Here is a 20,336-nt window from a genome sequence, read left to right as displayed (position 1 = left end):
ATCTACTCAACCACAAAAACATCCAAATTGTGTTAAGTTGTAATGTGCCTCTTCCTAGAAGGTATCTACAGCCTAGCTGAGCATGGTGGTGCAAGCTTGTAATGCCTATACTTGAGAGGCAGGAAGATGTCTGTTTAAGGATAGCCTGAAAGTTACATAAGGAGACTCTGTTTCAAAAAGCAATTTCAAAAAACCCATAAAGGCTGGAGAGATGGTTCGGCTGTTAAGAGTATTGGCTGCTCTTGCAGAGGACCCATGTTTGTTTCTAGCACCCACTTGATGGCTAACAACCATCTGTAATTTCAATTCCAAGGGATCTGATGCCCTCTTCTGGCCTCTGTGGGCATTGTATGCACATGGTGCGCCTATATACATGCAAACAATACACTCATACACATAAAATAAAGATAAATAAAAACCGTAAAAAAAGCAAAACAAAAATAACCAAACCATACACATACACAGTGGTGTATGTCTGTAGCTAGTTGGGAAGCTGAGGCAGGAGGATCTGAGTCCAAGGCTAGCCTTGGCAATTTAGAGAAACCTTGTCAAAAACAAAGGACTAGGAGTATATCTCAATAGCAGAGTGCTTACCTAGCCTGTACCAGGGCCTGGGCTTGATCCCCAGAGTTGTGAGCAATTCCCTGAATTTTAATATCCATATATCATTGCCACCATGTGAGAAAGAAAACATATCTGCCAATTAGCCCAGTAGAATTGAAACAAATTGTATTTAATCATTAGAAGATGAACAGTGCCATGTGATTTGCAGGAGCAGGTGTGATCTGTTCTGATTCAATTCCTCTCTCAGATACTCACAGCATTTTGATTTGGACAAGGCCTATGTTCCAGTTATCAGGTTCTTGACAGAAACTCATCAGGATGTTGTGAACACATAATCAGAAAGGAAATAATTGCAATTTGAAAACCAAACAAGCTCAGCTAGAAAATTACAAAGGGAACCAGTTTACAAAGCAAAACACTGACTGGAAAGAAACTAGAATGAACCTTCTTAAATGAAGAACTGGGGATCCCTCAGCACGTGCCTTTCAGACTTTGACCCACAGGGTTAAAGCTCAGTAGTGAAGCCCGTCTTGTTTCTTATCCCACAACTCTTACACTTCCAGACCCTTAAACTTCAGGTTACAGAGCTAGGGAGACCCTGTGATGTGAGATGTAATTTGAAAATCACTGTTCTGTTTTTAATGAACACATGTTCTATGACACAGGGAAGACCTTAAAATAATTTATAATTTTACAGAGCTGGATTTGGCCATCTGAACTAACCTTATCAAAGTTTAATCCAATTCAGCAAATGTACAGTAACCAAGACAGGGCATAGCCTCGCCCTAAAGGGAGACAGACAGAAATACAGTGACCTACCTTTTAGTGTGACACATTAAGCAAGAGTCTGGACTGTTTCCTGGGGTGGAAACAGCTCTCCAGCCCAGACTTGAAGGGTGATTCAGCAATTGCCAGGAGACAGGGAGGAGGGACAACCCAAGCAGGAAGGCCGACAAGTGCCAGCCTGGTGTATCCTCATAATGGAGCAAAGGGAATGCTTGGGCTGGGAGGATGGGACCAGAAGGCAAGCCAGGACACAAAGGGCCCTCCCTCTTAAGCTCAGCTCAGGAGTCCAGAGAAATCTTGAGGTCAGGGAAGTCACACCTGGCTACAAGTTAGAATCACCTGGGAAACATTCATGCCCAAGCCCCACCTTTGGCCTCTAAGACTTCTGTAGAGCTAGTCTCCGTGTTATAGCATTAAAAAAAACAACAAACAAACAAAAACAGTGCCAAGTGATTCTACTACCCAGCAAGGCTGTAAGACTGTGAGTCACAGCTATAAATAAGAAATTTGTAGTTTTTCCTGTCAAGCGCCAGATAGTAAATATTTTCAGCCTCAGATGCAACTACGCCAGCCGGTCATTTTGGACAAAAGTTGCCCTGACAATATGAAAACAAATGAGCCTAGTTGTATTAAACAAATCTTCAGTGACCAGATAAGCAAGGCCCTAGTTTGCCAACCTCTATATAATGGGACATTATAGAGGAATTTAGAAAATATATTGATTTAAAATTTTTTAATTCATATTTTATTATATTTAAATAGCACATGAACTTATCTGTACTGTAAAGGAATCTAAACAGCACAAAGCTCAGGATCTTTTTAGTCAGTCATCTAAACACCAGTCTTCTCCTGTGGAACCCTCCTCCTTGACCCCCTCCCCCAGACTCCCTAGACCCCCTGCCCCTATTTAGGATTAATTGCTCTTTTCGCTTCTGTAAATTTCTTGGCTTGAGGGAACCAGAGGGACAAACTGCACCATCTCCATTTTGACTGCTGATTCCTCCATTTTCGTGATGTCTCATGGTCATAGACTAGGCAAGCCCAGGCATGTCCAGGTCGGGCCCCCCCCCCCCCAGGTTTGAGGCCTTATAAGGAATAAACAGGGTCCTGAAGATAACAGTCCGCCCCTTCCACAGCCCTGAGGGCAGCACCCACCAATGAGAGGCCTCCAAGACTGTAACCAATCAATTCAAAAGTATGTTGGCGGGCACGGGCTCTTTGGACCAATCAAAATATAACTCTGTCATTCCCCTCCTCCCTTTGTCTGAAACCTATGAAAGCTCCCTCCCTCTGCAATCGGGGGCTCTCAGAGGAACCTACCCTTAGTTTGGTCTGAGAGTCCGAGCTTAAGCCTGAGTAAGGACTCTTTGTTCTTGCATGCTCTCTGGACTCCGTGGTAATTCTTGGGGATCCGTTCTCTGGTCACAACACTCCTGTATAACAAGGTTTATCAGTGTAGAGAATGTACTTTTTCTTGAACTTGCAAGAACTTTCTCCTTGCTTTCTCTTTGTGTATGTATCATATTTACTAGAAAAACAGTTTTTGCTTTGCGTTTTTATTCTCAAATTTGCTTCCTCTCCCCAACATGCTTATCTCTTGTTTTTGCATTGTTTTATGTGGTAGGAAAGCCCCATTGAAATATTTTAAATTGCCAACATTAAACTAGCTTTGTCCTATAAAATGCTATTTTCATACACTTCATCCTGATAGTCTGTTCTATTTTTATGTCCATTGCAAGTGTTACTGCCACCTGCATTTTTCCATGTGTTATCTCTACAGCGGATCTGAGACATCAAATTTCTGGATTACCTGGGTCACATCAGTTGAAGAGGAATTCTTGATGAAACCACAAACACTATCTCTGGCAAACTTTGACGTGGGGGGGTGGCATGGGCAGGCAGTGGGTGGCTCACAGGATGTAGAGGAAGGCCAGGGGCCTGGTCTCTGGACCAGTCAGAACCAGTCTCCATGGTAATCCTCCTACTACTCTCTCACCAGGCTACTGCTGAGTGAATGGAGACAAAGCTTGGCTTTGGGCCTTGTTTCACTCCATCCGAATCCTGAGGGAGAGTTGATTTCATGTCCTAGTGATGGGGAGGGAGACTTGGGGTGGCCTTTAGGGATCCCTTCAGCTTCTTTAATGAGAGGACATCTTGATTCTTTGGGTAAGATTATATGCAATTGGGGAGTAGTAATTCATGACTTTTTTTTTTGGTCTTTTTTGAAACAGGGTCTCCCTGTAGCCCCAGCTGGCCTGGAACACACTATGTAGACCAGGCTGATCTTGAACTCATAGAGATCTGTCTGCCTCTGCCTTCCAAGTGCTGGGACTACAGGTGTGCACTACCACACCCGACTAATTCATGACTTCTAAGAAATCAGATCAAGCTCTTGCTTCTTGTGCCTCAGCCTTTTCCTTCTCCCAGCATAAGACCTATAGGGACATTCTGTTTTGTTGGGGTACAGCATTGCAGTGGTCTGATAGCTAAAGGAAGGGGCAAAAGTATCTCTAGAATATTTCCATTTCTGCTAGGATGGTCACAGTGTTCTCTTCTTTAGTCCTTAAAATCTGAAGAGGTCCACACTTGGGGGTCTGGGCTCTACACGTCCCTCAATGTACTCAGCAGATAAAGGGAGAAAGTGTGCACAGACCACAGCCCCAAAATCCTCCAACATGAAACGCACAGAAGAATGGCAATGAGTTCAACAAATGTGACATGAACTGAACTGTCGGAACCAATGGGCTGCCAGGGAATTAAAATAAGCACAATAAATATGACCAAAGAGATGAGAGAATATTGGTAACACAAAGTATAAACCAGCAATCCTATAAAAAGTCAAGAACAGCCAGGGGTGACAAGGAAATAGCCTTCCAGGCTTCTGAGAACTTGCAACAACAGTGACAGTATGCACAAGACCCATGCAAACTCAGTCAGACAAAAACTAGCAGAGGGCTGGGGAAATGGACAGGGGCCCCAACTTTAACTGAGGAATATTGACAGCTGATCACTGCTGGGTGAAGGAGAGTTGATCCTTGTGGGAGAGACTCTAGATAGGCTGAAGAGCCTCTAGCAGATGAACTCACATCAAGGATATCTAGGTATACAAATTTGACTCTATAGGCCTTAATATATATGAAAGAATACATGAAATCCACTAGGTAGGCCATGGGAGGGATGCAGATAGGGTAGGGGTCTAAATGTGATTAAGATGTATTATATGAAATGAACAAAAATTCAATAAAAAAATATAATGAAAAAATAAAATAAAAAAAAGAAGAGCTGTTAGTAAAAATAATAAAACGGGCTAGAGAGATGGCTCAGTGGTTAAGAACACTGGCTGTTCTTGCAGAAGACCTGGGTTTGAATGCCAGCACCCACATGACAGCTAACAACTGTCTGTAACTCCAGTCCCAGGGGATCCAACAGCCTCTTCTGACCTCTCCTCTGTTGGCATTGCACGACATGGGTGCACTTACCTACATGCAGGGAATACATGCATACACATAAAAGTAGTAAATAAAATTTTGAAAAAGATAATAAAACACAGATATAAAAAACATAATACATATAATAAACATAAGATGGATAGAAGTGAAGAAAAGCTGGTAAGCTAGATCAGCTTGACAGCTCTCTCAAAATAGAGCAGTAACAGATGAATAGATGGAAAGTTCAAAAAAAAAAAAAAAAGACAATGAAGCAACATCGGCTCTAAAATTACTACAGAACCAGAAGTGGACATATAAGAAAGCAAAGGAAAGGAAGGATGTATCTGAACAAGTGATGGCAATGCTTCTCCAGAATGAAAGAAGGAAAGGATGGCAGATTGGAAAGGCTCACAGAACACTAAACTAGACAGGTAAAGGAAACCTATATTGAGCATGTGTCAGGACAGGACTGAAATAGAGACTGTTAAGAGCAATAAGAAGGGGCTGGAGAGATGGCTCAGTGGCTAAGGGGACTGTGGTTCAGTTCCCAGTAGCCATATTGGCTGACTCCCAATCACCTGCAACTCCAGCCTCAGTGCCCTCTTATGTCATCCTTGGGCACCTGCACATGTATGCACATACACCCACAGAGACATGCACATATATGTAAATAATATTTTTTAAAAAAGCAACGAGGAATTCTAAAACCTTTTAGACAGAAAGGCAATCACACTGACATGACTTTCCATCATCACTCTCCATTTAAAAAAAAATGTTTCTGAAACAGGCTAGACTTGCTGGCCCACAAGCTTCAGAGACCCACCTCCCCTACTCCTCCCACTCCTAGGCTGGGATTATAGGTATAAGCCAAGTGCTAGGTTTTTACCTTGGGTTCTGGGGATCTGAACTCAGGTCCCAGTGCTCGTGTTGCAGATGCTTTTCTGAGTGTCTCTACTTTTTTTCAGTAAAATAAGTGTGATAAGATTGGACGGTAGACCCAAGTTCCTATGATTCTTTTGAAAGTGGCACAGAAAGTAATTTTGTTAACTTCTTCTGATTTGGAATTCAGTGTATGACTCGGTGGGAAAGCTTGGGAGCAACGTTCTTAATGGCAATGTGGACAGGCTGGGAGCCTACACAGAGTGCCTTTCCACCCAGGGCCCCAAGAAGAGATTCCGGGGGCAGTACTGCAAGCTTCATATACTGCAGGTGAGTATGTGTGGGAATCTGTGTGCTTGCTGTTGAAGGACAAGCTAATATGATACAGATACAACCCCACCAATTCCCATTTCTAACTGAAGACACAAAAAGGGATTAGTAAGAGGTTTCACAGCAAGTAACAACTACATTTTATTCATTTGTTCCTTTTGAGAGATCTCTTTATGTAGAGCAAGTTGACCTGGAACTTGCTAGGTAGCCCAGGCTGGTCCTCTAGCCTCTCACTCCTGGGTGTTAAGATTTTAGGTATACACCCCTTTACCAACCTAAAACTTGATTTTAGATGGTTGGTGGAAACCTGCTCAGCCTCTTCTTCTGTGACATTTTATGAGACACTTGTCACAAACTGTGTTAGGTTATCTTCAACTATTTCTCCTTCCACATTGTATGGAACAAGATCTCTGGCAGACCTTGAAGGAGGTATCAAGGTCAAGGCTGGCCAGCAACTTGAATAGCAATAGTCCATACATGTTCTTTGTGCTCATTGGTTGATCTTTGCCCTTTACAGGCTCCACCACTGCTGGGGGCCAGTGGGGACTGTCTTGTACTTGGGCCTTTGAAGGATCTCACTATTCGCCTCTTTAAGTTCCCACTCTACTTCTGTTGAGGTGGAGTCATGTCATTGCTTGTAATAGTGTGGGTCAAACCAAGGAGCTTGGCACCCAGCTCCTGAGTACTAGTTCCTGATTCTACATCAATTTTCTGAATAGCAGCTGGTGTTTAGACTGCCTGTTATTCATAGCCCTGTTTCCAGAAACAGAGCTCTGAACATGAATTTGAAGTTATCTAAGCAGATGCATTATGACTTATGAATATTAACTGAGTTGACCAACATTTTAGAGTTTACTCTATTTTTTGTTGTTGTTCTTTTTGAAGCAGGGTCTCACTATGCAGGACTGGCTGGCCCGGAACTCACTATGTAGACCAGGCTGATTCACAAACTACCGAAATCTGCTTGTATCTGCCTCCTAAGTGCTAGGATTAAAAGCATGTGCCACCACGCCTGGCTATCTTTTTAAAATATAATAATATTTTTTAGAATTCAAACATGTATACAATGTATTTTGATCATATTTGCTTCCACTCCTCCTGCAACCCCTCCCAGATCTACTTCCCACCCTTACCCCACCCTTTTCCAACTTCATGTCCTATTTTTTTTAATTTAATTTAATTTAATTTAATTTATTATTTTTTGGCCTTTTTGAGACAGGGTCTCCCTGTAGCCCCAACTGTCCTGGATTCACCATGGAGACCAGGCTGACCTCAAACTCACAAAGATCCGCCTGCCTCTGCCTCCCGAGTGCTGGGACTAAAGGTGTGCGCCACCACACCCAGCTCATGTCGTCTTTAAAAAAATTTTTTTAGAGCCCAGTGATTCCAATTGGCTCACACTATCTTTAAAGCACATTAATTCTTTTACTGCTCAGATAGAAATCTAAGAATTTCACAGCCTCTTATTAAATATTAAATTTTGTATGGGTCACATGTGACTAAAATAAAATTATGGTGCTAGCTAGTTAGAAACAATTGTCTGAAATAACAATAATAAATGCAAGCTCTCTGCTATTAATGCTCTAACATGTCTACAGTGGTTTGCCATGGAGACAGACTTTATCACCCAGCCTCTTTTGTCCTGTTGAGGGTTTGGATGATTGCTTAAGGGTTCAATTAGTATGTAAAATGTCATTTTCAGATTAATGGTTTTGATATCAGAGCAAAAGGTCAAGCCTTCGCAATCATAAAAGTTATGTATTTAGAAGAAGTAACCCAGAACTTTGTATTTATAATTTGATCTATCATTATTGAGACAGGCATTCTAATTTTTGGCTTGATTTTTTAAATAAAATCTTTACTTGATAAATGTGTTCTTTTTTTTTTTGAGACAGGGTCTCCCTATAGCCCATTTGGCCTGTAATTCAATGTATAGACCAGACAGGCTTTGATCTCACAGATCTCACAGAGATAAATGTGTTCTTATTTGGAAACTGTATTGAGAATTGTAGGGGAACTGGTTTTTAATGACCTTTAATCTAGAGGAGAGATTCCTGGGGCAAATTATTCAAAACTAGTTCTGCTTCTTAAATCAGTGGCATTAAACCAGGGAATATATTTTAATTTAGTTATAGGTACATCTGATCTAGAAATTTGCTTGAAGCATTCTGACAAACCCATGTCTTAGGAAGTCAGAAACCTTTTCTTCTTTCACTATGTTTCCCTCTGTCCCTCTTTCACCCTGCTTGCTATGTGGTTGCCTTCTTTAGAGATGAACATGCATGGGCCAGGTGTGGTGGCTCATGCCTATAATTCCAGCACTTGGAAGGTGGAAGCAGGCGGAACAGGAGATCAAATGAGACCCTACCTCAAAAAACAAAACAAGGGGGGTGAGGACTGGAGCGATGTCTCAGAGGTTAATAGCACTGGCTGTTCTTGCAGAGGACCCAGGTTCAATTCTTAGCACCTACATGGTGGCTAACAACTGTCCATAACTCCAGTTCCAGAGAATCTGAACTCTTCTGGCCTCTTCCCCTTCCTCCCCTTCTTCTGGCCTCCATGGGCATTGTACTACATGGATGTACTTACATTCATGCAGGCAATATACTCATACACATAAAATAAAAATACTAAATAAAATATTTTCTAAAAAATAAAGCCAGGCAGGGTGTGGTGGCGCACGTCTTTAATCCCAGCATGCGGGAGGCAGAGGCAGGTGGATCTCTGTGAGTTCAAGGCCAGCCTGGTCTACATAGTGAGTTCCAGGACAGCTGGGGCTACAGGGAGACCCTGTCTCAAAAAGACCAATAAATAAATAAATAAATAGATAAATAAATAAATAAATAAAATAAAATAAGGGGATGGGGAAGTGACTCGGGATAAAGTGTCTACCATATAAGCATGAAGGCCTCAGGTCAGATCCCCAGCACCCACTTGAAAGTGTGATGAGGTGCCTTGAATGTTTATAATCCCTGAACTAGGTGTGTGTGTGTGTGTTTGTCAGAAACAGGCAGATCTCGTGAGGTCACAGGCCAGTCAGTCTAGCCAAATCAATGAGCTCCAGGTTCAGTGAGAGACTCTGTAGATTCGGTCTCAAAAAAAAAAAAATGGTGGCAAGTGATCAAGGAAGGATACTCAGTGTCACTATCTGGTCTCCACATGTACATGCATATACTTGCACATGCTCTTACACACACACACACACACACACACACACACACACACACAAATCATGCATGTGTTCAAAGACTAAAATTAAAAGGCATCGTGGCATTGTGTTTTCCAGGATGGAGCTGATTATAGTGTGGGCCTCTGCATCCCTGATTCTTGTGCTGAAGAAGATGTGACCATGATGTTTCAGCTGGGTAAGTACAAAAAGCTACAAACTACTCTCTCAACATCTCAACATGAAGTTTGAAACTCCTGACTGCTTAGAGTCAAGAAAGGAAGTTCCTTCAGGACCACTCAACCTTTCATCCTGGTCAGTATGCTCAACTGAGTTTGGAGGGACTTGGGAGCAGAGGTGGTGGGACAGTAGCAGAATAGGCCAGAAGGGAAGAGAAAGACCACGCAGAGGGGATAATTACAGGATCTTGATGTAATAAAGATGTAAATTTAATCAGTCTTTCCTCACCCACAGCTCCATCATTAGGACTGGAGACAGGAAGTGGGCAGTCTCCTGTTTCCATATTGTATATTCTCTGCTCTGGCCCATGTGTTTGGCACCTGCTGGATCATGAAGGCCATTTGGAATCGAATTGTGTGGGGCCAATGGGTTGTAGTGGATTAGCACTAAGAACCCAGCATTTGGTCCTGGTTGTCACTTCCCAGCTGTGTGATCCTAAGCAAATCACTTAATCTTCCCCCAGTTTCAGTTCTTGTCTGGGCAGTGAGGGATGGATTCTGAAGTTCAGGGGCTTTAACAGGCAGAGGAATAAATTTTAGTTCACATATAAACTGGTTTTATCCCTTATAAATCTTTCAAAAATTTTTAAGCAAACGCTTTAAAGCCTAAAATTTGCTTTTACTGCTAGTGGCTGGTATTTATTCTCATCATCCATAAAAGAACTAACAGAACTCATTATTAAACATTCTCCTTTAAGGTATTGATAGTGCAGTTATTTATTTTTTTTTATAACTTTAAATTGTTCTCTAACTTTATAATAACCCCTTACAGCTTTGTGTACCTTCTATTTCTAATCTAGTATTTCACGTGCAATTATATAAAAAAAGACATGGTGGCACATGTCTGTAATCCCAGCACTTAAGAAGCTAAGTTAAGGAAAACTCAGCAGACCACCTGAGAGTGCCTGGATGTGGCCTCCACATGGTGTAGATGGAATCCCACTGAAACTGGCCAACAGCCCATGGAAAACAGATGATGCAGAGACCCAAAAGTTCAGTGCCTTGCTGCAATGGGAGGAAGATCATCCCATGCCTACCACCCCCTCCAAAGCTCAGGGACTTTTGCGGAAAGAACATAAGTGCTGGAGGAAGGGGTAGAATGTTAACTGGAAAAGTCCTCTGATCACTATGCCTGCAAGCTATAGTCACACCTCCTTCCCACACTCACCAAAGAGTCAGGGGGGAGTCAGTTACCCCTCCTACCCAATCAGTTGACCTTAGCTGCATGTGGGGCTTACCAGCCAGAGTTGACAGAATAAAATGGAATGTTGGCAATAATTTCTGATAATAAAAGGATATTTTGAGAGAGAGAGGCAATAAGAAGGTACTTTTCAAGGAACCAGAAGGGCAGGCCCATGAACAAAGCTGACACCGGACAGTGTTAGTGGAATTTAGTGTTGGAAGGCAAGGCCTTTCTCCAGCTTTGGCACAGAGGCAGGGTTAGATATCAGAGTGACTTTGCTCAATGGAAAATATCCCCATCTGGAAAGGATTTGTCAGCTATTTCTTAGAGCTTTTTGATGGCGTTGCTGTGTCCTTTCCAGATGTGGAGCCAACCAGCTCAGTAATGCCAGGCGGCTGCTGTTGCTACAGGTGTTGCTCATTAGAGCAAGAGAGCGGGAACAGCCAGAGCAGACAAGCCAAGACAGAATGATCAAAGTTATTGCAGGGGAAGAGACCTGGGTGGGTCGGACAGACTGCTTGAAACCAGAGCCTGGGCAAAGTGCTGCACACTGGATACCACAGGATATTGTAACATTTCAACCAACTGACTTTACATGGTGTAATGGCTAATCTTCATCGTTAACTTTACTGGATTTAGAATCACCCAGAAGACACACCTCTAAGAGTGAAGGCATTTCTAGAGATGATAAAGTGAGGAGGGAAGACCTATCCTGAATGTGTATGGTACCCAACCCATGGGCTGGAGGTCCAGACTAAATAAAAGGATGAAAAGGAGAAAGCCAGAAATGGTGCTGCGTTCTTCTGGCTCTTTTTCCTGGTCCATGGAGATGTGAGCAGGAAGCTTCAGTCTCCTGCTGCCACAGCCTTGAGCCTTCCCTGCCACGGTAGACTACCTCAAACCGTGGACCAAAATACATCCTTCCCCCATTAAGATACCTATCATCAGGTATTTGGTCACAATGACAAGAGAAGTAAGTAATGCATGTGACTCCCTGAGACTAAAAATATGTAATTCCCTAATTCTAGAGTGGAGAATTCCAGTGTGGAGAATCCGGATCAAACTTGGATACAAGGATTATAACACCCAGTTTAAATCTATTTCCGTGAAAATTCCGACCCAGGCATCTTGACATCACTTCTTGTATTCATTGTTCAAGGCTTGCCTCACCAGTTTATGGTACTTTGAATGGCTTAAAAATAAGAAAAATGCTTTCTTTCATAGTTCTGGAGACTATACATTAGAAATCAAGGTGCTGATGAGGTTGATTGCTTCTGAAGTCTCATGGCAGAATCTAGTTTATGCTTCTTGCTTAACTCCTGGTGGATGCAAGCAATTCTTGACCCTCCTTGGCTTGTAGACATACCATGGCTCCTTGGCATATATATTCACATTCTTCTTTGGCTTATAGACACATCATTCCAATCACTACCATCATTTGTAGGATTCTTCCCCATGGATCTCTTGAGTTCACTGCTCATACTAGATTTAGGGCCCAGTCTAACCTTGTAATCAACCTAAAATGAGGTCATACATCTGAGAAGGCCCTATTTCCTATTAAGGTCACATTCACAGGTACCAAGACTTGAACACTGGAGGGGGAAATTCAATGCAAGGGGAAGGAGAGGATGCAATTCAATTCAGAATATGACCTAATATTGACATTCTGGTTTGACTTCATTATCTGAGTCCCCTCGAGCACCCCAGAGAGTTGACAGGATGGTGGCTCATAGCCACTTAGCCCAGGACCCTGCACTTAGAACATATGCATACATTAGACAAATCTGAGTAAAGTTCAAGTGTGACCTAGACCCTGCACTTAAAACAGCTGATCACATTAGACAGATACTACTGCATTTTGCCTGGTCTTCCATGACATTACAGAGCTGAACAATAAAAGGTTGGTTTTAAAGGTCTGTTTGACAATGGGGAGGGGGGAGTCAGTAAATTTTATCTATAGGCAATAATGGAGGGCTACAATTTCCATTCTCAGGGGCTCATTCTTAGGTGTGTCCTGGCAAAAATGGTAAAGCATTTTATGATGCTCACACTGTCCTGATTTTGTAAGTTGTCAAAGACATTGATATGTGAGCTGCTTGGCATCAAGGTTCAGAGTCTTGACAATCAGTTTTACATTGTCCTCTTCACTGTACTGGATTAGGCTGTTTTCAGCTTGCTCTTCTTAGTTAGGTATGGTGGCACACGCCTTTTATCCCAGCACTTGGGAGGCAGAGGCAGGCAGATCTCTGTGAGATCCAGGCCTGCTTGGTCTACATAGCAAGTTCCAGGCTAGCTGGGGCTACAGAGAGACCCTGTCTCAGAAATCCCAAACCAAAATCAACTTGTTTTTCCTATTAGAATGACCAGGCTTACTAGTGGAATGTTGAAGTCAGCACTGAAAAGTGTGGTTTCCCCTCAGCTTTCTCTTGTGGTTGTCCCAGTGCTGACTGATAAACTGAAGTTATTTTAATAACAACTCCTTGAATTAGCCACAGAAGTTTCTTTCTGGCTAGGATCTAAAAGGAATCTAAAACATTTCTCAGAGGATTATTCTCTACTCTCAATTTAATTCAGAAAGTATTTATTTAGAAACCTTTTTTTTCTTCTTTTCTCTTTTGAAGTGCTGGGGATTAAACCCCAGTACTTAAACATTCTAGGTAAGTGCTCTACCACTGAGTTACATCAACAGCCTTTATTTATTTAGCTACTTATTAAAAAAACAAGGTCTTACTATAGCACAGGGTAGCCTTGAACTTGGGCAATCCTCATGTTTTCACCTCCCAAATGAGATTATAGGTGTGTGCCACCATGTGTAGCTATTGTATGGTTTCATATTTGACCTTTGTGTGAGATAACACGTACATGTATTAGGGGACACAGAACATTTGTGCATCAAATAGTTCAGGAAACGTACAATGTAGTAAGGAAGGTATGTGGATGCGAGTTATTAGGAGACTTGATATGTTAGTTAATGTTTGCATCATTGTGACGTATACCAGAGAGGAACATTATAAGGACTGATGGTTTATTTTGCTAGTGGTTTCAGTCCAGGATCTTTTGGCCCCACATTCTTGGGCAGAAGCTCATGACAGTGGAAATGTGTAAAGGAGTTGGGCATGGTAGTGTACACCTTTGATCCTAGCACTTGAGAGGCAGAGGCACGCAGATCTCTGTGAGGTTGAGGCCAGCTTGGTTTTCATAATGAGTCCCAGGCCAGCTGGGGCTATAGAGTGAGACTCTATCTTATAAACACAAAACAACAAAAAAAAAGCTGGGCGTGGTATTGTATACCTTTAATCCCAGCACTCAGGAGGTAGAGACAGATAGATCTCTATAAGGTCCAGGGCAGCCTGGTCTACATAGTGAGTTCCAGGCCAGTTGGGGCTACAGAGAGACCCTGTCTCAAAAAAGCAAAAATAAAAACTAACACAAAAAAGAGTGTGTGCGGAGGAGAAAGAGGCTGTTTATTTCATTAGGGAGAGGAAGTATAGAGAATAAAAAGGACCTGGGCCAAAAAAGAACCTTCAAAACCACACCCCCAATGACCTTCCTCCAGCTAGGCCATATCTTTCTGTCTTAGTTACTTTCTATTGCTACGATAAAAATACTGACTGTTCTAGTTTGCTTTCAATTGTTGTGACAAAACACTGACCAATACCAACTTGGGGAGGAAAGGGTTTATTTGGCTTACATCTCCTGGGTCATAATTCATCAGGGAGCCCAAGGTAGGAACTCAGGGCAGGAACCTGGAGGCAGGAACTGAAGCCTGCCGTGGAGGAATGCTGCTTATTGGCTTGCTTCCCTGGCCCATGCTCAACCTGCTTTCTTATACAATACAGAACAACTTGCCCAGGGGTGACACCACCCACAGTGGGCTGGGCCTCCCATATCACTCAACAATCAAGAAAATACCCCACAGACATGGCCATAGGCCAATTCAATGGAGGAAATTCCCCAGAAGAGGCTCCCTCAACCCAGGTGTGTCAAGTTGACAAGTAAAGCTATCCAGCACACTCCCTAAGTTTCCAGAACCTTCTGAAAAACACCACCAGCTAGAGACCAAACATTCCGCCTGTAGGGAGCATCTCATGTTCAAACATATCACATGATCGGGAAACATCTTCATCTCACGCTGAATTCGAGGGAGGAATATAGAACCCCAGGGGGATTTGGAGAAGAACTGTAGTGGACAGAAGAAAAGGATGTTTTATAGAAAGGGTGTGGGCTGGCCTTGTGCAGGGCAAGAGGCAGAGTGAGAAGATGATGAGAAGCAGATTGAATAAGGTGGTAAAGGAAGGCTTCCTATTTTCCTGTGTGGTCCCTGGACTTGGTATAGTGCAGACATTTATGGTTGCTTAAGAGTGCATGGGTTGCTGCTGGGTTCTATTGACTATGGCACAATGTAGAGCTAGGTGTGGTGCTTGTCTGCAGTACTGGTGGGTCCCTCCATCTCTGAGAACTTGATGTACAGGTCACTGGGCAAGGCCTAGGAAATCCATATGCTCCATGTACAACCTTATCCTAACAGTCTAGGCCTGGCTGCCAGCCCCCAGGAGGACAGTGAAGCTTGCTTTTGGAAAACCCTAAGATCAGTTCTGTGTGGCACATCCTTTTCTCTTGCCCCCTCAGTCTCTGTGGTATGGCTTCTCCGTCACCTCCTCTTCTTCCCTCTCCCCTCCTCCATCATCCCTTTTTTCTCTTCCTCTCCTCATTTTATCCCCCTCCTTTTATTTTTTCCACAAAAATCTCACTGTGTAGCTCAGTCTGGCCTGGAACTCATAATCCTCCTGCCTCAGCTTCCAGAGTGCCAGGATTACAGGCAGGTACTACTATGTTCAGCTGTGGATTTATGTGATCAACAGAAGGCTAGGGGGATGCCTAGAGGATGAAGGAGTGGTACTCTCAGCACCCTCAGACTGATAAGGTACCCATCCTAGGCTTCCTATTGGATGGGCTCCCCTGCCTGTGTTCTCCCCATAGGTCAGTATCAGCGGTGCCAAGAAGATGTACCTCCCTGAACCTGTTCCCTTCTTGTCTTATTTGCAGTCTGAATATCTAGAACCCCAAGATTCCCTGCTTGGTACCAACATCACTTCTGAGGAGTGACTGGGGTGTGCTGGAGGTGAGGTTGGGGTGGAGCTGAGGTTGTCCCCAGTCCTACCTGCAAGGCACCTAGAAATATAGGAGCTATTATAGGGTAGAAAAGAAGGGTCAAGAGCTGGTGTCAGGCCCTTGAAGAGCCCTCCACTGTTCTTGTCCCAGGCCTCAAAGATGGAATTAACCAGAATGAATGTCTGGAGACCAAAGCCGATGATGCTTGAAGTACAGCCAAGACTGATGCTCTCTAACACACATGCATACATGTGTATACCTACACTCATACATACACACACACACATATATATATACATATACACATGAACATATGCATATGCCCCACATAAACACTTATACATGCATAAATACACACGTACAAATGTGCACAGTTCTCATACAGCTGCCAGGATTATTCTGGCTCCATGGTGGGAGCAGAGGAGTTTAGAGGTTTCCATATCTCTGCCAAAGGATGAGGTTGCTATGGTAATAGAGCTAGGCAGAGCCAGGAGAGCCATTTGGTAGGAAACAGCTTGTCACATCTTTGGAAGAAGGGAGATGTCAGTTCTGTGGCACAAAGGATTTGTCCCCCTCAGAGTGTGGTCCTGGGTCTCTGTGCCTTTCAAGGTCTTCCGCAGGCCATGCAGAAGGGAGCCACAGGGCACCTATGTGCTGCTGTGACTTCCCTTACTGTCTTCCCTTACTGTATTAGTTACTTTTCTCATTGCTGTGACCAAATACTTGGAAAAGCAACTCAAGGGAAGGAAGGGTTTATTTTGACCCACAGTTTGAGGGGATCCATCATGGTGGGGAGGCAGGGTACTGAGTGTACAAGTGCTGGTTCAGTTGTACCTGAAGTCAGGAAGCAACAGAGGAATGCTGACTCAGCTCCCTTTCTCCTTTTCCCTCTTTTTATTCAGTTCATGGCATGGTGCTGCTCACCTGCAGGGTGGGTCTTTCCTTCTCAGTGAAACCTCTTCACAGACACATGCAGAAATTCATCTCCTAGGGGATTCAAATCCAGTCAGGTTGATCATGAAGATTACCCATCACATTTACCTTCAGCTCTAGTACCTGTAAGCGCAGCTCCTCCATGAATTAGGCACAGAAAGTCTGCTCTGGAGGATAGCTGGAGTTTTCAAGCTGGTAGGCCTGAGCTTTTCGGGTGGGGAAGAGTCAGATGTGTGAAAGAGAACTTTTAGGAAACAATGAGAAGTGAGAAGAATCTCACCTGGTATCCCAGACATACGTGTTATCATTTGATTCCTATTCTGTTATGTCTTCTTTTCGGTTACATGTAAGCCCTGAAATTAAATTTTAAAGATTATTTTTGAAAACAGTACAAATAAACTACAAAACTTTTACTTCTTAGTTTTGGATCTCCTGGTGGTTATGGTGGTTTCCAATGCTGGGGTTCTTCACAGCATAAATTCCCTGGTGGTGGAGCTAGCCCTTGGCATTGCAGACTTGGAAGGTGGGTTTGTTTCTCACTTCATCCAGATTCAATAGGCTCCAGGGCCTGGGGTGTATGCGTCATTGCTTGTAAACAAAGCAAGCAAACAAACAAACAAAAATCAATAAAGCCTCAAGCCACCAGAGGATTTGATTCCTTTAAAAGTAGAAATGGAATTTCAGAGGAAGTGAACATACCTTAGCTGGTCACTATGCTTCATTTTTGGTGGAGGAGTTTGTTTGGAAAACTTTCATGCTAACAGGAAGGAGCTCCAGGAACAAATGGAACTGGATGCTGAGGAATTCTGCTACCCCACCCCAGAGGCACCTGCTGGTAACCTAGGTCAAGCTCCATATTCTTGGCCAGGGCTGGAGGCATGCAGAGAACTCCTCCTTGTTCCCACCCTTCTTAACACATCAAAATTAAGAATCACAATTAAGGGGGTTGGAGAGATGGCTCAGTGCTTAAGAGCACTGATTCCTCTTGCAGAGGTCCAAGGTTCATTTTCCAGCACCCACGTAGCTGCTAACAACCATAACTTTAGTTCCAGGGGATCCAGTGCCCTCTTCTGACCTCCATGGGCATTGCATGACATGGGTACAGTTATATACATGTAGACAATCCACTCATACACATAAAATTAAAATAATAAATAAAATATTAATGTTCACGGGGCTGGAGAGATGGCTCAGTGGTTAAGAACACTGACTGCTCTTACAGAGGACCTAGGTTTGATTTTCAGCACCCACCTGGTGGCTAACAACTGTCTGTAACTCCAGATCTGGGGAAATCCAACTCCTTCTGACCTCCGTGGGCATTGCATGACACAGGTGCACTTATACACACGCAGGCAATACACAATACAATAAAATAAAAATAATGAATAAAATATTTTTAAAAATTAATATTCATAATTAACCACAGCTTATTTAGCATATTTGGATTTTTCAGAAACCCTCAGGCCATAGACTCACTGAAAGAGTGTTGGAGATAGAAGGGAAATTGGGATACACTGTGTCCACCCCATTCAACTTTATGAGACCTCAAGAGAGGTGAAATGATTTGCCAGGATCACACAGCAAACTATTTCAAACCCAGGCCTCTTGAATCCAAGTTTAAGCAATATGGTGTGGTGAGAAGAGGCAGCATAGGGAACTACTAACATTTATTAAGCTCTTAATGTATGGCAGGCATTGTGAGTACAGGTGCCCACAGAGACCAGAAGGTGGTGTCAGATTCTCTGGAGTTATAGGATGTGGTAAACTATCTGCTGTGGGTGCTGGGGACTGAAGTCAGGTTCTCTGCAAGAGCAGTATGTGCTTTTAACCACTGACTCATCTCTCCAGCCTCTTTCAGAATCCTTGTTCCCTGTTCTCCTCCCCTTTTGTAAAACAGATAGATTTGTTCTTTGATGTTCACAGTTGGTGATCCCAAGTCCCCCAGGAGACCAAAATCCATAGGCATTCAAGTCCCCTATATAAGACATCATGACATTTACATAGAACCCACACAATCCTTCTGTGTACTGTTAATCATCTCTAGATTATGTGAATATCTAATGTAAAGGCGGTTTAAATAGCGATATTGTTTAAGGAATAACAAAAAGTCTGTACATATTCAGTATAGATACAATTAAAAAATATTGTCAGTGAGGAGTCCATTCTATCCACAGACTTGGAAGGCCGATGTGTGTTAAAGGCCAGTTTTTTTTTTGTTTTTTTTTTTAATGCTAGTTTTGTGTTGTAATAATAAATAGGAAAACACTTGGAAAAGTCTAAAGCATTTTTTTCCAACTAATGCATTACTATAACTTCCTTTTCTCTTTTGGTAGATATTTTAAGATTCAGAAACACTTCATTCTTGGCACCTTCCCTCTCCCTCTTTACAAGGAATTCTTCCTCCTCATCTCGTGGGAGTGTGGCCAGATGTGCAGCTGGGGTGTTGCCCCTGGACACTTTTGCTGCTGTCTGTCTGTGAGTATGGGGCCTCAGAGATGTCATCTGGGATAGTATGCCAGTGACACTTTATCAATTCCTTCAACAATTGCATTTAGGTGTTGAATTTAATTCATTAAATGATGCTTAGCCAGTGTTGCCTATTTGAGGGTTCAGTGATCTGAATTTTGTGTCCCCCAACATTCGTATGTTGAAACTTAATCCCCAATTGATGAAATCAGGTGAGGCCTTGAGGAAACAACTAGGTCATAAAGCAGAGAGAACCCTTCCAAATGAGATTAGTGCCCTCATAAAACATGCCCAGGGAGGTCCCTAACCCCCTTCCTTCTTCCATGTGAGGTCAGCTAGAAGGAGCAACAACCAGAAAACTGGCATTTATCAGGCCCCAAATCTGTTGGTGCCTTGATTTGGGGGTTCACAGTTTCCAGAACTGTGAGAAATAAAGTTCTATTGTTCATAAGCTACCTAGCCTGTGGCATTTTGTTATAGCAGCCTGTGTGGACTAAGGCACAGTGAGATCACATGAAACAAGAAAATGTGAAAACATTCCAAGGTATGTTGACCATGCCTAAACACAAGTGGGTTCCAGGACCATCAACAAATGTGCCTGTCTCAAAATATTCCTACGTTACTGAAAATGAATTTCTCTAATTGGAAGCATGGCCTTTCTTCTAACTACTGCGGCAATATTGTCCTCTTCTGTTTTGCATTGATAGTTTCTTAGGACAAATTAAATATAAATAAAATTGCTGGATCATAACAACTGAATTGATTATTTCTAGTGCCCTAGCAAGAATGTCCATATCTGATCCATCATTTTCTCATCACTATCAAAAGCCACTGGTATCTATACTGTATGATTTTGATAGGTGAACAAACTGATTTGAACTACATCTTTTAAAAGAACTGGTGAGGAGGGATTTATCTTCTCCAAACCTTTCTACTACTTGTACTTTTCTCTTTAAATTTTTATTTATTTATTTTTATTTTATGTGTATGAGTGTTTTGCCTGCATGTATGTAAATGCACTATGTGTGTGCAGTCTGTGGAGGCCAGAAGAGGGCATTCAGATCCCTGAAATTGGAGTTACAGATGATTGTTAGATACCATGTGGGTGCTAGGAACCAAATCTGTGCTGGTAACTGCTGAGCCACCTATCCAACCCTGTATTTCTCTTTTGTAAATTACCTATTTATACTTTTTATTCTCTTTTCCATGTGTGTTGGGTTCTTACTGATTTTTAAAGTACATCATATTTA

General features: G+C 42.7%; 1 protein-coding gene across 1 annotated transcript in view; it reads left to right on the top strand.

Annotated features, from left to right (window-relative positions):
- Positions 1–20,336, top strand: part of LOC103751826 (O-acyltransferase like protein) — a 59,605-nt gene that overhangs the window by 6,948 nt on the left and 32,321 nt on the right. Inside the window, exons 2-4 of the mRNA XM_008855381.2 lie at positions 5,848–5,987; positions 9,274–9,352; positions 18,954–19,095. Of these exons, the coding sequence (XP_008853603.1) occupies positions 5,848–5,987; positions 9,274–9,352; positions 18,954–19,095 (361 nt within the window). The remainder of the gene's footprint in view (positions 1–5,847; positions 5,988–9,273; positions 9,353–18,953; positions 19,096–20,336) is intronic.

This window comes from Nannospalax galili, unplaced genomic scaffold (genome assembly GCF_000622305.1).
Source record: "Nannospalax galili isolate Female #2095 unplaced genomic scaffold, S.galili_v1.0 scaffold567, whole genome shotgun sequence".
Taxonomy (NCBI): domain Eukaryota; kingdom Metazoa; phylum Chordata; class Mammalia; order Rodentia; family Spalacidae; genus Nannospalax; species Nannospalax galili.
This window is presented reverse-complemented; position numbering and strand designations above follow the sequence as displayed.